At 52.1% G+C, this 16,789-nt stretch overlaps 1 protein-coding gene across 2 annotated transcripts; it reads left to right on the top strand.

The window, feature by feature from the left end:
• The first annotated feature begins 1,130 nt into the window (after positions 1–1,130).
• Agt (angiotensinogen (serpin peptidase inhibitor, clade A, member 8)) lies at positions 1,131–14,250 on the top strand. 2 transcript variants are annotated; one of them, NM_007428.4, is made up of 5 exons: positions 1,131–1,161; positions 6,256–7,114; positions 11,340–11,607; positions 12,952–13,096; positions 13,716–14,250. In NM_007428.4, the coding sequence occupies exons 2-5, from the start codon at positions 6,286–6,288 to the stop codon at positions 13,905–13,907; spliced, it is 1,434 nt and encodes a 477-aa protein (NP_031454.4). In that variant the 5' UTR covers positions 1,131–1,161; positions 6,256–6,285; the 3' UTR covers positions 13,908–14,250. The 2 variants fall into 2 exon arrangements, with proteins under 2 accessions (NP_031454.4, XP_030099108.1); XM_030243248.1 differs by lacking the exon at positions 1,131–1,161 and adding an exon at positions 3,162–3,231.
• The last annotated feature ends 2,539 nt before the right edge of the window (positions 14,251–16,789 follow it).

Here is a 16,789-nt window from a genome sequence, read left to right as displayed (position 1 = left end):
AAATCTGTGCACCACTGGCCTTTCCTAAGCTCTTACTCCCTGCATACCCCTTGGGCTGCTGGCATCCTCTTCCTTAATCCCGAGTGCAGACCGTCACTCTACAGCCCTGCCTCCTACAGCTGGTCTCCCACTGAGATCTCTGGTAGTTATTTTATGTCTGTGCCCAGAGAAGGTTGCTCTTCAGAGCCCATCTCAAACACCATCAAGTCCTGCATGGTGCATCTGTCTTCTAAGCCAGCGACTGCTCTGCCCACTCTCTCTTTCCACCTCTACTCTCCCATGCCACTTTTAGGTGAAGGCAGGTTGTGCCTGTGTCCACATGGCCAAGAGATTGCTTGAAGTTGTGGATGCGATGCAAGCTAGTCGCCACCCATGGTAGCCTGCAGGTGGGACTGTCTGCCAGGCCTACTCCTGCTGTCTTCTCAGATCCCACCCTTCCCTGGTGTCCACCAGTCTCATCCCTTAAACTTTCACAACCATTCTCCACCCTCAAGGGAGGCGCTCCAAAACCTCCAACCTCCAAAACTGCTGCTTTCCGTCCATGAGCCCAGAACATTTTGTTTCAATATGGCTCTACCACAGTCAGAATTTCCCAGCCTAATCAGGTGTGCTAGAAGTTCCGGAAGGCGCTTCCTACTGGTGATGTGTGTCCTCAGCCCACTGGAAGCCCCTGTACAGAACAGGCAACTAACGTAACTACAAATGTCCAAGGTCGTCCACCCTGAGAGCAGCTGGTGACGTGAGGTTCAGCTCCTGCAAGTGAGCCCCCTTCCTGGCATGCCCAGAGAGGCTTACGAGTGCATCACGAGGGGGCTTTCATCCCAAGGTCTGCATGGCTGGCTTCAGGTTGTCACAACCCACTCAATCCTGTGACTGTGGTCCTGGCTCCAGGGAACTGGGGTAAATGTGTAACCCAAGGCCAGCCTATTTTTGCATGAGGCTCATCTGCCAGTAGGGCTTCCTGGAAGGGGCCCAGAGGAACATCACCCTGGCCCTGATCCATCTTGGTCAAGCCTGGATTCTCATGGTTCCCTGATCTGGGTCCTCCCCCAGCCTCTGTACAGAGTAGCCCAGGAATAGATCCATCTCCACCCCTTGAGTATAAATAAGCCTGCTTGGCTCACCAGGGGATAGCTGTGCTTGTCTAGGTTGGCGCTGAAGGTAAGCAGAGCACTCTTGTCTTGGTTCTTTCATGGGATCTGGCCAGGCAGGAGCTGAGCTGTGGGTGGGAAGAGGAGGCCGGGACTGGGCAGAGACACTGGGAAGGGCTGGATGGCATTTTTTCTGGAGTGAGAAGTCTGTGGTAGCAGGCGCTTCAGGAGATGTGAGCACTGACTGCTTCTCCTATTCCGAAAGGCTAGATGTCCAGGTAAACTGTCCCCTGTGGGTCACCAAACTGGGCTCACTGGGAACTGATGGTCTTTCATTAGGGGATGGCCAGGTCCTTTTGCCTCCTGTGAGTCCAGATGGGTCCTCAAAAGCAGAGAGACTCTCACAGGGTCAGCACTAGGGTGGCCAAGTCCCCTGGACCTCCTCCAGCCTGAAGGGAGAACAAGGCTTCATTGTTCAGACTGCAAGAAGCAGGAAGGGACAAGTCACGTGACATCTCTATCCAGGCTCAATGCTGTGGTCTGTGTCTTGTGGCTCCTCACCATGTCCTGTAGGGCCTCAACTTACCCCTCTGTGAACAGGCTTCATCACAGTTCTGAGGTTCTCTAGGGCTGGGGATAAGTTAGGAGCATCCAGTAACATGGAAGTACTTTGAAAAGTTAGCTCCTTCTTTATTCTTAGTGTGGTGTGTGTGTGTGTGCCGTGTTGTGTATGTGCATATTATTTATTTATTTACTTCTGGTTTCTGAGACAGGGTTTCTCTGTTGTAGTCTTTGCTGTCCTAGAACTCACTCTGTAAAGCGTGCAGGCCTCAGATTCAGAGATATGTCTGCCCCTTTTTTTTTTTTTTTTTTTGGAAGACAGGGTCTTACTGTGTAGCTCTGGTTGTCCTAGAACTCACTAAATTCTGTCTGCCTCAACCTCTTGATTGTATCACCATACCCAGCCCAAGGTATATATGTATTTATGTGAATGTGACATATGTGTGTATGACGTGTGTATTTATGTACATATGTATGTATGTATGTATGTATGTATGTATGTATGTATGTATGTATGTGTATATATGAAGTGTAGGGGAGGAGCATGGAGACATAGGAGCCATGAACACAGATAGAGACTAGAGGAGGATACCAGGTGTCCTGCCAGCTACTGTCCTCCTTAGTCCCTTGAGACAGGGTCCCTTCCTGAAGCTGGGGCTAGACTGGCAGCCAGGAAGCCCTGGAGATCATCCTGTCTCCTCGCTCCACCTCTCTGGAGTTAGGGGAGTATGTGGTTGTGACTGGTCTTTCACAAGGGGTCAGGGGACGAGAACCCGGATTTTCATATTTATGCAACAACGTGTTCTTGCGTGCTGAACCTGCCCTAGGCTCCTCAGTTCCTTATTTCTTTTAAGAGGCAATATGTGTCATGTCTAGATGCCACTCATGGATTCAAGTGTTAGGGCTGAGTCCCAGCTGTGTGACCTGGTGCAGGTCACAAGACTTGTCTGTTCCTGTACAAATGGCACTGATGATTCTACAGCTATCCCTGGATGACCTTAGGAAGGTGGGCTAACCTGTGGCACTCAGGTACCTGTGGGAGGCAGACCAGTGGGGCACATAGTAAATACATCGATACAGGATATAGGGTGCTTCTGGTGGCTATGAGGTACAGAGGAGGTGAGAGAGAGGTGTGGGGAGCCTGAGGTAGACTTTGAGTGGTGAAGATGAACTATTGACAGAAGACAGCACTGGAATGCACCCTGATAATGACAGGACAGGCAACATAGCCCTGAGAAGCCACAAGACAGGGACACAGAGAGGCAGCTGGTGGGGAGGGAATAGAAGTGTGTGTGTGGGGGTGAGATCTCCTATGTCCTCAAGATTTGCTGCAATCACACTTAGGGTGAACTTGACTGACAGCAGCTTACAGCTAAGAACAAACAGTCACTTGTGCCTAAGGACAGTAGTGACGCGTTTCCTGGGACAGCAGCCATGGCACTACCTTCTGGACAGAGGCCGTTCATAGGAACAGCAGTCTAGGAAACATTGTGTTCACCCCCACAGCTCATCCAGTGGCCTGGGCACCTGAGGCAGGTCCTGACCCTACTGTGTTGGATTATAAAGCAAGGAAAGGCCAGTGAGTACAGGCAGAGCTCTCTACTCTGCTTTCCCAAACCTCTAAACTTTCTTTAAGAATGATGGGTGAAGCCAGATGTGTGTGTCAAAAGGATGAAGCACTAGACAGTCAGAAGCCAAAGGTTCTCAGACCAGTGGGATGACCAGAGCAGAGCAAAGAGCACCTTGTCTGTCTGTGGAGGATATTCTATGTGCAGCCTCGGCAAGCACGGGAATATGGGAGTCCAGGGTGACCTTGGAGCTTTGCAACTCCATAGTGACATTCTGAGATCATTAACTTATGAAGAGAAAGGTTTGTCTTGGCTCATGGTACTGGAATTGCAGGTCAAATTCAGGTAGACTGTTGCTCGGGACTTCTGGGGTGTTGGCTGACAATGGCAATGACATCTGGTAAAACGAGCTGCTTCCAATGTAGCTAGGAAGCAAAAGCAACGAAGAAGGAAAGACACAGGTCCTGCGACCCCTCTTAATGGCATGCCCCCAGTGGCCTTGGGCCCCCACTAGGACCTACACCTTAAATGTCTGCAGCACCTTCAACAGAACAATACGGACATTAAGATCCTCACCTAGGGACCTTGCAGGTGGTTTGGTGGAGGGTTGTACATGGAAAGGTGAAGCAGCAGAAAGGAAGGGTCAAGGTGACCTCAGTCAGGGTTGAGGTGCCAAGGCTCACAGTGGTGGCCACAGTGAGGTAAGGGGTTGGAAGCCACATGCCAGGCTGGTTCCTATAGAAGCAAGCGCACATGGTCTGCTTGGTCAGAACTGAAGGATGGATAGAACTCACCTTCCCACACTAGGACCAGAGGAATAAGAGGTAGGCTTTGCAGAGTCAGCTCAGGAGCCTTCCTCTGGGATCCAAGGCTAAGTCTATGTACTGTGGGTGGTATCTGAGGCTGGGAAAGGCTATCCAGCTCAATGGACCACCCCATCCCCTGGTCCATGACTGGCCAGAGCCCCAAGCCCTTCCTGTACCTCATAGCCATCTGGGTGAATCAATTCCTTGCCTTACCATAGACCACTGAAACCAACCGTGGGTGAGCAGGCTGGGCAGATGAACCAATTATAGAGTCTTCTTTAGCTGCTGTGTGGGATCCAGCCTGCCTGGAGCATATCTGAAGGACCTGGGCTTGGGCAAGGCCTTTGGCTCTCAATTATGGCTGCAGGCTAGGATCTCATGGACACTAAAATCAACCCTAGGGCACACCCACGTGGGTACAAAGGCTCCACAAAACCCAGTGGGCCATCCACATGTCCTCCAGGAATAAACTCTTAGCCTTTGTCACTTGTATGCCTGGTTCTACCAGGACTGTGCCACAGCCTAGTATGATAGATAACAAGAGAACCTCCAGAAACCCAAAGCAAGGCATGGTCAGAGCCAAGTTCTCCTGGGGCCTCTCTCTGCCTTTGTCTTGCAAATTCCCTCCTCTCCCTGTGACTCTAATAGATTTCTCTTCCTGTACCCTGATATCCTCGTGTGTGTGTGTGTGTGTGTGTGTGTGTGTGTGTGTGTGTGTGTGTGCGCATATGTGTGTTCTCATGTGTATAGTGACTGGATGACAACCTTTCATGTCGTGTCAAAATGGTGTTCATCTCCTTTGAGACAGGCTAGAGAGAACCCTAGGGAGTCAAGCCCCAGGAATCTACCTGTCTCCAGTGCCTGAGCTCTGAGGTTACATGCATATGCTATTGCACCTAGTATTTTTTTAAGATTTATTTATTTATTTATTTACTTATTTATTTATTATATAAGTGCACTGTAGCTATCTTCAGACACACCAGAAGAGGGCATCAGATCTCATTACAGATGGTTGTGAACCACCATGTGGTTGCTGGGATTTGAACTCAGGACCTCTGGAAGAGCAGTCAGTGCTCTTAACCGCTGAGCCATCTCTCCAGCCCCCACACCTAGTGTTTTTGCACGGGTTCTGAGGATCCAGGTCAGGCCCTCAAGCTTGCAATAGAAACACTTCGCCAACTGATCTGTAGCCCTGTCCCTTGCTGCTCTCTGTGTATAAGAATGCCAGCCAATTTGCATCGGAGCCCACTGGGGAGGGCTCGTTTTACCTTGTCTTTAAAGGTGCTATTGCCAAATACAGTCACATTCTGATGAATGTGGTGGAGCAGGCCTGGAATTCCAGCTATGGCAGAGGCTGAAGCAGGAGGGTTACAAGCTCATATAATATAGTGATTTCAAGGTTAAGCAGGGCGATTTACTGGACTTTGTCTTACAATAAAAAGTCAAAAGAGAACTAGAGATGTAACTCGTTGATAGAATGCTTTCCAAGCATGCACGAGAGCCTGGGTCAATCCCTAGCCCACTTAGAAACTACAAGTGGTGGGGTGCACCTGTAATGCGGGAGGTGGAGGCAGGAGGATTAGAACTCCAAGCCATCCTACTCTATACATGGTGAGTTCAAGACCAGCTGGGGCTGCATGAACCTTGTCTGGAGTGGGCTGTAATGGTACAGCACCTACCTAGCAACTCAAGAAGCCTCGGACTCCATCGTCAGACAGGCACACCGCAGGGCCCTGGAGGTGGGAATGTTAGCAAGGAGATCTGGGAGCAGTTCAGTGGATGAGTGTGCTTTCCACCCGGAACATCCTGGGTTCCCACGGATCTCTGACTGCTCTCCTTCTCCTGACTGGCCCCCGCTGTAGGTGCCGTCTCCTGGGCTATCTACAGCAGCCGCGCTTTTGGCTTTGAGTGAGTTCTTAAGTACATAGCAAACAAAAGCAGAAACAGACCGCAAGGGATGGCTAGAAGCGCCAGACACATGGCAAACATCAGATCAGGCTCTGAAGACACCCAGCAGAGACCGACTGTACAAACACACGTGCACACCCTGGAATGGGATGAAGAAAAGTCAGCCTGACTCCCAAAGCCAGTAGCTCAGAGAGTGTGAACAGCACATGGCTATTTAGCCACAGGATGTACATTATAGCCACTGGGAATACCAGGGTAGCTAAAGGTTTGGCTTCAGGGCTCTAAATAATCTCTTGTCACTCTCGAAAAATGTTTTTCCAGGATACACAGAAGCAAATGCACAGATCGGAGATGACTCCCACGGGGGCAGGCCTGAAGGCCACCATCTTCTGCATCTTGACCTGGGTCAGCCTGACGGCTGGGGACCGCGTATACATCCACCCCTTCCATCTCCTTTACCACAACAAGAGCACCTGCGCCCAGCTGGAGAACCCCAGTGTGGAGACACTCCCAGAGTCAACGTTCGAGCCTGTGCCCATTCAGGCCAAGACCTCCCCTGTGAATGAGAAGACCCTGCATGATCAGCTCGTGCTGGCCGCCGAGAAGCTAGAGGATGAGGACCGGAAGCGGGCTGCCCAGGTCGCAATGATCGCCAACTTCGTGGGCTTCCGCATGTACAAGATGCTGAATGAGGCAGGAAGTGGGGCCAGTGGGGCCATCCTCTCACCACCAGCTCTCTTTGGCACCCTGGTCTCTTTCTACCTTGGATCCTTAGATCCCACGGCCAGCCAGCTGCAGACGCTGCTGGATGTCCCTGTGAAGGAGGGAGACTGCACCTCCCGACTAGATGGACACAAGGTCCTCGCTGCCCTGCGGGCCATTCAGGGCTTGCTGGTCACCCAGGGTGGGAGCAGCAGCCAGACACCCCTGCTACAGTCCATTGTGGTGGGGCTCTTCACTGCTCCAGGCTTTCGTCTAAAGCACTCATTTGTTCAGAGCCTGGCTCTCTTTACCCCTGCCCTCTTCCCACGCTCTCTGGATTTATCCACTGACCCAGTTCTTGCCACTGAGAAAATCAACAGGTTCATAAAGGCTGTGACAGGGTGGAAGATGAACTTGCCACTGGAGGGGGTCAGTACAGACAGCACCCTACTTTTCAACACCTACGTTCACTTCCAAGGTGAGGCAAACACTTGGGTCACTGGTCCTGGTTGTACCAGAGGCAGCACTGGGTTTCCATGACATCCCCATGGGTCATGTGTGAGATGGACAGAGGTGACTGGTTTCTGCCTCTGTGTGCCTGGTGAAGCCCTGGAGGCTAAAAAAAAAGCAAACTTGGCTCAAGATGGCACAGCCTCTGCCTCCCTACCCAACTGCCTTTCTGGGCTGTGTCATACTCCTGAGACTACGGTGGTTGACCCCCACAGGAACACCCAGCTCACCCGCTCACAGGGGGAGCTGCACACATATCCCTGTCCAGGAAGATGCTCATCCATTCGATGATCTCTTACTACTTGTAAGACCGGGCAGGGGTCTTTGAGGGGCTTGAGATCCTGATCCTCCAGGTTTCTTATTAAACATCAGCAAGTATGGAGACCCCCAAGGGCAAATGCCTGAGGCAACACTGCAGGGAACATTGCTACCTGTGAGGTGGAAAAGGGAGTGAGCTGGAACAGGCTGGAGGAGGAGGCCAAGGGCAAACATCCTTGCAAAGCCTTGGTAGGTCAGGGTGGGAGTGAGGGTGGAGGGGCTCAGAGGTGGCACACCCTGTGAGGATGCTCTTTCTCCAGTAGGCTGAGCAGGGCAGTTTTATTTCTAGAAGGTCAGACTTTGGCCCCTGACAGCACTGCAGGGGTGTGTGTGTGAGGGGTCCATATACCACCCAAAGGTGTGCAGTGGTCCAGGGACACTGTTCTGGGAACAGATGCTAGGGTCCCAGATCTTCAAATTGAGGTTACTAGAGGAGGGGTGCATTGGTGGGGCCAGCAGGAAGACATCCCGGCATGGGGTAGAGGGATCAGGGATGACTGGCCACTGTGTCAATATCTTTGCAGTTTATAAATTCACATGGGGAAAGACCTTGGCCTGCCTTGAGACTGGGAAAGGGGGAGGCCAGAATGTCGAGGGAACGAGACAGCTCTGAGACTGGTGAAGGGTGGCTACACCTGTGTAAGTTGGCGAGGAGCCTGGAACTGAGCCACAGTCCTCATGAGAAACCCTGGGAAGACGATCACTGAGAAAGGAGCACTTCTAAAGGGCAGCAGTGCCGGTCATGGCTTGCTGTAGAGGACTGCAGAACCAGCCGGGAGGGAATAGAGAGAGGTGAAGGGAAGGGATGGAGGAGGAATGGGAGGAGGGAGGTAAGGAGGGAAGAGGAGAAGGGTGGGAGAAGGAATGGGAAGGAGGAGGAAAAAGGGGGAGGAATGGTAGGATGGAGGAGGAGGAAGGGGAGGAGGAAGAGAAGGAGAAAAGGGGGACGAATGGGAAGGAGGAAAAAAAGAGGAGGAATGGGAGGAAGAAAGGAGGAGGAATGGGAGGAGGAATGGGAAGGAGGAGGAAAAGGGGGAGTGGGAGGAGGGAGGAGGAGGAAGGGGTGGTGGAAGATGAGGAGGAATGGAGGAGAAATGGTAAGGAGGAGAAAAAGGAGAGGAAGGGGAGGAATGGGAGGAGGGAGGAGGAGGAGGGAGAGGAGGAAGAATGGGGAGGAATAGGAAGGAGAAAAAAAGAGGAGGAATGGGAGGAGGAAAGGGAGGAGGAAGGGGAGGAAGGGGAGAAGGAATGAGAGGAGAAAAGAGGAGGAAGAATGGGGGAAGGGATGGGAAGGAGAAAAAAGAGGAGGAATGGGAGGAGGAAAGGGAGGAGGAAGGGGAGGAGAAAAGAGGAGGAAGGGGAGGAGGAGGAAAAAGGTCAAGGAAAAGAGGAAGGGGAAATGGAGGAAGAGAGAGAGAGAGAGAGAGGGAAGAAAAGGAAGGAGATGAGGAGGGGGAAGAGGGGCAGGTTCCACGACACTAGGGGACATGACTGGGAGAAGTTTACGCAAAGGAGAAGGAGAAAAATGGGTTGTGCCAGCTCTCAGAGACCTGGATGCTCACCCGTGTCCTGTCCTCACTGCTGCCTGGCCTTTTCTGCCTATCTCCATCTGCCAGAGGCCTGCCCTCTTCCTCACACCCATGAGGTTGCAGATGTGCCTCAGAAACTCCAGGTCCCCTTAGCAACAGCCTTGGGGACAGTTTTTGTATTTGTATCTAGTATTTGTATCTAGTGAGGCCTCGAGGCCTTGGGCTTGTGGTCTCTCCAGTGTTCTTTGTCCAGTACTTGATGTCCCCGGAGCTTGAATGGCCCTGGCAGGTTCCATGACACTAGGGGACATGACTGGGAGAAGTTTACGCAGCCCACAGTAGGGCTGGTGAGCAGAGAGGAGTCTGGGGAGCACGGGGAGAACGGGGAACAGACAGCTTCGGGTCGCTCTCGAAGCCGTGCCCCATTTCTCATTTCTCTTTTATGCTAGAGACAAAAATTCAGTGCTTTCCCCCTAAACTGAAGATTCCTGAGGCCCCTGAAGTGATTGTCAGCGTCTCTCTCATGTGAGCTTCGTGTGTGTGACAGGGTCTCACTGAGTACCTTGGACTGGCTTGGACTCTGAAATACTTCTTACCTCAGTGTTCTGAGTGCTGGGATCACAGGTGTGAGCCACTCTAGTGACCTTTAGGGAAGGGCTTTTTTTTTTTTTTTTTTTTTTTTTTTTTGAGACAGGGTTTTTCTCTGTGTAGCCCTGGCTGTCCTGGAACTCACTTTGTAGACCAGGCTGGCCTTGAACTCAGAAATCCACCTGCCTCTGCCTCCCAAGTGCTGGGATTAAAGCAGGTGCCCCACCACTGCCTGGCTTAGGGAAGGGCTCTTATCACTCACCAGAGAGGGCTCTGAGGTCAAGACCATTCTACTTCCACGCAGTCGGAACCCAGCAACCCCTTCTTGCTGGAGTTACACTGGGGACCCCTGACTTCATACAGCAGGACCAATCAGAGCAGGTGCTACGTGAGCCAAGCAAGCCTGCCCCTCAATCTCAGCCCTATCTCCCTGAACTCCTAAATGTCCCTTTCGTGGTAAATGGGAGGGCTTGGGGGCATGTGTGAGCCGGAATTCAGTGCTGGGTAGGGCAGTCATAAGGAGAATGCAACAATGTCTGAGTGCAGTGCTGGCTGAGCCGGTGGCATCAGGCTGGGGTGGCTCAGCTTGGAACGTGTTTCCTTCCTGTCCTGTCCCTAGTTCCCTCCTGCCCTCAGCAGCTGGGATGGTGGTGGTGGGGATTCATCCCTGCCCCAAGGCCCTGTGTTCAGATGCATCGGTCACTGTAGAGTTACACCTGTCTCCAGGGCAAGGGATGCTGGACAGTGGAGTCTTGCTTGGGCCAGGAGCCTGGGCAGCTGCATTCAAATATGCTGTGTGTGAGGCAGGGGCCAAAGTCTCTAGCAACCTGTTGTGAGTAGGCAGAGAGAAATGGCTCTGGTGATGCCACCGAGTTGGGACAGGTCATGGCAGGTTTGTCTAATCCTGTCGAGTGTCCAATCAGAGCAGGCCCCATGTGAACCAAGGGCTCTGGGCACAGTTGGGGTGTCTGTGTCGGCCCACTGATGGCCTCAAAGGACTCCATGGTGACACAGAGAGAGCAGGACTCCGGAAGCCGAACCAGGGGCTCAGTGTTGCTGGGAATCGAATGCTGCTCTAAAAATATCTTTTTTTTTTTTTTTTTTTTGGTATATGTGTGTGGTGTACGCGTATGCATACTGTACAGAGGAACAGGTTGAGTGTCTTCTATTTTTTCCTTATTTATTTATTTATTTATTTACTTATTTATTTATTTATAGACAGCATTTCTTACCAAGCCTGGGGCTTACCATTTCTTCTAGGCTGGCCAGTGAGCTCCAAGGGTCCTTCTATCCCCTCATCCCCAGTGCTGGCATTATGGACCTGCATAACCATGTCTCACTGGCACAAGGGGCTGGGGCTCTAGGCTCAGGTCATCAGGTGCATAGAGCAAGTAGTTATCCATGGAGCCATCTCTCCAGACCATAATGTCTAAGGTTTGAAAAAGTGAGTTTGCAAACCAGAACGGGTCTCGGTTGAGCTTGCTTGGTCAGAGAGGAACAGACCGAGTTCTCCAGGTGTCAGATGTGAGACCTCGGACTCCACACCATCATGGGCTGTGTCTCCTGCTGCTCTTGGGGATCGCTGTAGGGGAAATTACCCAAGTGGCTGCAATTTACAAAAGTATCAGAACACCTGAGGGTGAAGTCTCCAGGGCAGTGCAGGCGAGGGAGGAAGCTGAGGCAGGAGCCAGGGTGGAGGAGTCCCGCCCCTGCTTCCCCACCCCTGTTGAGCTTCTCTTTGGTCTCTGCTGCTTTCAGGAACGATGAGAGGTTTCTCTCAGCTGCCTGGAGTCCATGAATTCTGGGTGGACAACAGCATCTCGGTGTCTGTGCCCATGATCTCCGGCACTGGCAACTTCCAGCACTGGAGTGACACCCAGAACAACTTCTCCGTGACGTGCGTGCCCCTAGGTGAGAGAGCCACCCTGCTGCTCATCCAGCCCCACTGCACCTCAGATCTCGACAGGGTGGAGGCCCTCATCTTCCGGAACGACCTCCTGACTTGGATAGAGAACCCGCCTCCTCGGTAGGAAGTGTGCGGGGAACCTTGGGGAGTAGAGCTGCATGAATGGCATCTGCTGCATGCTCACACATCAGTCTGTCCAGGTCTGTCCATGTAAACAGCATGTCCTGTTACCACCCCCTCCCTCCCTCCTGCCATCATGAGCAGTGTGGTTGTGGGTATGGCTGTTATCTGTGAGGCTATGGATATTCCCTTCCTCCACAGGGAGGCAGTGAGCCAACTGGGGCTGGTTTAGGGTTTCTATTGCTGCAACGAAGCACCATGACCAAAAAGCAAGTTGGGGAGGAACGGGTTTATTTGGTTTACACTTCCAGATCATAGTCCATCACTGAAGGAAGACAGGACAGGAACTCAAACAGGACAGGAACCTGGGGGCAGGAGCTGATGCAGAGGCCATGGAGGGATGCAGCTTACTGGCTTGCTTCCCCTGGCTTGCCCAGCCCGCTTTATTATAGAACCAGGACCGCCACCCCAGGGATGGCACCACCCACAATGGGCAGGGCCCTTCTCCATCAATCACTAATTATGAAAATGCCCTACAGGCTTGCCTAATCTGGAGGCATTCTCTTAGCTGAGACTCTTAGTTTGTGTCAAGTTGACATAAAACTATCCAGCACAGATAAGGGCCATTATCTTATTAGCGTTTTGGTTTTAGAGAGGGTCTAGCACTCGTGGTAATCCCCCTGCCTCCACTTCTCAAGTGCCAGGGTGATAGGGATGAGGTGCTCTGCCTGGCTAATGGCCTGTTAGTCAAAGGCATCTTTGGCTTTTCCAGGGAAGGCACTCCTTATGCAGCCAGGCTGAGAGCACAGGGCACACAGCTGCCCACCACCAGCAAGCTCTCCACAGTCGATGTTACTGGTCCTCCTCCTGTTTCAGGAGGTTTTTGTTGTGTTTGTTTCTGAGAAGTTCCTTGGGGTGACAATGTCCTGTATTGTTGTGTGACCCTTCTTGGGGAGATGCAAGCAAATATATATTCACTCCAGATAGGGCACCAACTTCAGACCCAAGAATCAATCCCTTCCGAGTAGAATTCGGTCATTCAGAGCATTCATTGCAGTTACTTCGTTGGGCAGCATGGGCGACCACTCACGGAAGCTGCATCCCTGGAGCTCCCTGCACAACCTGGAGGCAGCTCTACCAGTCCCCTTTCCCCAGCAGTCATTTCCTGATTATACCATGCTGGGAGGATCCTGTGCAGCTTCCAGAGCAGCTTTCTCCAGCTGTGTCTTATGCACCCCCTTCCCGCAGGGACTGTTTCAACTCAGGACACTGACTGGCTGAGCGCTTAGTCTCTTTTTCAGTGGGTGGGAGCTTCCCAGCCCCCTAAAGGCTTTATCTCCACAGGGCCATCCGCCTGACTCTGCCCCAGCTGGAAATCCGAGGATCCTACAATCTGCAGGACCTGCTGGCTGAGGACAAGCTGCCCACCCTTTTGGGTGCGGAGGCAAATCTGAACAACATTGGTGACACCAACCCCCGAGTGGGAGAGGTGAGTGCTGCTCTGGCTGTGTAGCAGGGAAGGGGGGGTGGATGGTCACACGGAGGAAGCTGTGCCCAAGACCAGCAGGGCAGGAAGGAAAGAGCAGCAGGCACTGCCAGGACTCTGGCTCCCAGTGACATGGGGAACAGCGGTCTCCCTTGGCTCTCTTGGCATCTCTAGTTCCAGGCCCATCTCTGTTCCTGCTTAGTCCAGCCTTGCATCCTCCATAAAGCTGTGGTAGATGGGGAATGCCCCATGCCCTGGTCTGCAGTTTCTTTGGGGAGCATCTCAACCATAGACAGAGAGCTATGTAAAACAGAGGATGTGCCTGGATTCTGTTGGCATTGCCAAGGATGCTGAGAAACAGGGGAGTCACTGTAGAAGACATGACCCCACTGTGCTGTTTAGCCAAATATGGGAGAGTACCAAGATGGCAGGTGAACAAGGGGACAGGGGCATGTTGAGCAGCAGCCTCTATGGGAGCTGGGTGTTGGTGCCCAGCCCCCACTTAGAGGACAGGTGTGTCCACACTTCCTTCTGGCAGGCTGGACAGTGTCCCCCTTTGGGGCGGTTGAGCCAGTCCCTGGCCTGTAACCCCTCCTTAAGGAGAGATCTCTCTGCTTTGCAGGTTCTCAATAGCATCCTCCTCGAACTCAAAGCAGGAGAGGAGGAACAGCCGACCACGTCTGTCCAGCAGCCTGGCTCACCGGAGGCACTGGATGTGACCCTGAGCAGCCCCTTCCTGTTCGCCATCTACGAGCAGGACTCAGGCACGCTGCACTTTCTGGGCAGAGTGAATAACCCCCAGAGTGTGGTGTGAGGCCTTGTGCCTAGCCATGGAGACAAGGCCGGTGTCGGAGAACCGTTCTGGGCAAAACTCAGTGCTGTCACCCCTGGCTCCCCATCACGCCTTGTAGCGCGGCAGAGGCCGTCTCCTTGGAGACTGCGCTGACCGAGAATAAATGATGAGCAGCAGAGCCTCCTGGGATGTGGGTTTGTTTGGATACTGGGGTGACAGCCAGAAGCTGGCACTCTGCACAGGACTGCCACTCTGGAAGAAATTTGGACCAAAAAACTGTTTGTGACACCAAAAAGCACCCCCCCTTTTTTTTATTTGAGGACAGAAATTGGGTTTTAACATTAAAATGCACATTATCCCCTTATTTTGGGTCTGTAATTAGCTCACTGAGTATTAGACCATGACGTCCAGAGTCCTACAATGTCTTACGACTTCTTATCCCTGGCACCATGATTTGAAAACATATTCCTCACTGTGCTGAGAATTGTCTTTCAGTGATAAGCTAAACACAGTATTATGGGCAGAGCAGACATGCTTAGTTTAGCTGACAGGCTGAGCAACATTCCTGAAGCTCTTGACAAGGAGGCCAATGTGTGCCGGCCAGGTGGTAGAGGAGAGGGCTGTCACCAAGAGGCCTTGAGAAAGGACCTGGGCGGAGGGGCCTTCCTTTACTGCTACCACCTCTCTGCCTGTCCCCTTGAGATCAAATCTGCAGCTTCCAGATCTAGGAGTGTGCTGAGGAAGGAGCAAGACAGGCCGAGGTAGTGGTGTGTGCGTGTGCGTGTGTGTGTGCGTGCGTGTGTGTGTGCGTGTGTGTGCATGTGTGTGTGTGCATGTGCGTGTGAGCATGTGCGTGTGAGCATGTGCATGTGTGCGCGCGCATGTGTGCACGTGTGTGTGTGTGTGTGCGAGCGCGTGTGCATGTGTGTGCATGTGTGTGTGTGTGTGTGTGCATGTGCATGTGCGTGGCAGGCTGCCTCCTCCCTGTACAGACTGGGAAGCAGGTGAGAGCATTGTAGCATGCTAGCCTCAGGCGAAGGCCAGAGAGTACAGTAAAGCCCACAGGGCACAGACAGTGGGGAATCCTGTGTTAGAACATGGAGTCACCTCTCTGGCCTAAGCTGGAGTTTGACTCTGTGTGAGCATAGCCTAACCTCACAGACGGCTTCTCTGGAGCTTGGAGCTGAGACCATAGGGTCCTGTAAGTACAGGTGGGGCATAAAGTGTGTTCCTGTGACCGGGGTCCACTCTGAGGCCCGGCTTCTCTCATCCTAGTCCTGTTGCCTCCTGAAAACTCCTCTCTGGCTTCCTGTACCTCAAAGGCACTTACCCTGTGCGTGTGGCAATCTAGCTAGTCCAACCCCTGCTTGTGCCAGGCAACATAGTGAGGGACCTGTGTACCATGGTTAACTAGAGGCCAACTCCTCACTCTCCCTGGCCTATGGGCTTACAGGGATGCTAAGAAAGGCCCTGGTCCAGAGGGAGGTGGCGTGAACTTCTCATGGCTGTGACAAAATAGCAGACAAAGCAATGTAAGGGTTTATTCTGGGTCATGCCTGAGTGGTGGGGAGAGTGTAGGAGGGGGGCACAAGACAGCTGGCCACTTACAGTGAAGACACACCCATGGAGATCACACATACACACACACACACACACACATACACACGCTATACCACAGCCACACATGGGGAAGGGGAGGGGCCGAGGCTGGTGTTCAACTCATTTTCTTAGCCCATGGGATGCTGCTGTCAATTCTTACGAGGTATCTCCCACATCATTTAACCCCACCTAGAAACTGCCTCACAGGCATATCCAGGGGCTTGTTTCTTGGATGACCCTAAATTCTATCAGGCTGATAAGATGAACCATCCTAGGAGTCCATGGGTGTCTTAGTCAGGGTTTCTATTCCTGCACAAATATCATGACCAAGAAGCAAGTTGGGGAGGAAAGGGTTTATTCAGCTTATACTTCCACACTGCTGTTCATCACCAAAGGAAGTCAGGACTGGAACTCAAGCAGGTCAGGAAGCAGGAGCTGATGCAGAGGCCATGGAATGATGTTGCTCACTGGCTTGCTTCCCCTGGCTCGCTCAGCCTGCTCTCCTATAGAACCCAAGACTGCCAGCTCAGAGATGGTCCCACCCACACGGGACCTTTCCCCCTTGATCACTAATTGAGAAAATGCCTTACAGTTGTATCTCATGGAGGCATTTCCTCAACTGAAGCTCCTTTCTCTGTGATAACTCCAGCTGTGTCAAGTTGACACAAAACTAGCCAGTACAATTGACCCCTTGTCAACTTGACACACAAACACATCACTAGTAAGCCTCAACCCTTACTTTCTTATTCATCCCCAAGATCTAAATAACTTTAAAAGTCCCACAGTCTTTACATATTCTTAAAATATCAATCTCTTTAAAATATCCATCTCTTTTAAAATCCAAAGTCTTTTTACAATTAAAAGTCTCTTAACTGTGGGCTCCACTAAAACAGTTTCTTCCTTCAAGAGGGAAAATATCAGGGCACAGTCACAATCAAAAGCCAAAATCAGTCTCCAACCATCCAATGTCTGGGATCCAACTCACCATCTTCTGGGCTCCTCCAAGGGCTGGGTCACTTCTCCAGCCATGCCCCTTATAGCACACGCATAGTCCTCTAGGCTCCAGATGCCTGTACTCCACTGCTGCTGCTCTTGGTGGTCATCTCACGGTACTGGCATCTCCAAAACACTGCATGACCCCTTCAGTCCTGGGCCGTCAATTGCAACTGAGGCTGCACCTTCACCCATGGTCTTCCATGGCCTCTCACAGTGTCGAGCCTCAGCTGCTCTGCGTGACTCCTTCATGCCTTCAAAACCAGTACCACCTGGGTGACCCTTACACATTACCAAGTCCCGCTGCAGCA

The sequence above is a fragment of the Mus musculus genome, chromosome 8, assembly GCF_000001635.26.
Source record: "Mus musculus strain C57BL/6J chromosome 8, GRCm38.p6 C57BL/6J".
NCBI classification, from domain to species: Eukaryota; Metazoa; Chordata; class Mammalia; order Rodentia; family Muridae; genus Mus; species Mus musculus.
The sequence above is the reverse complement of the archived record's forward strand: the minus strand, read 5'-3'. Positions and strand labels throughout refer to the sequence as shown.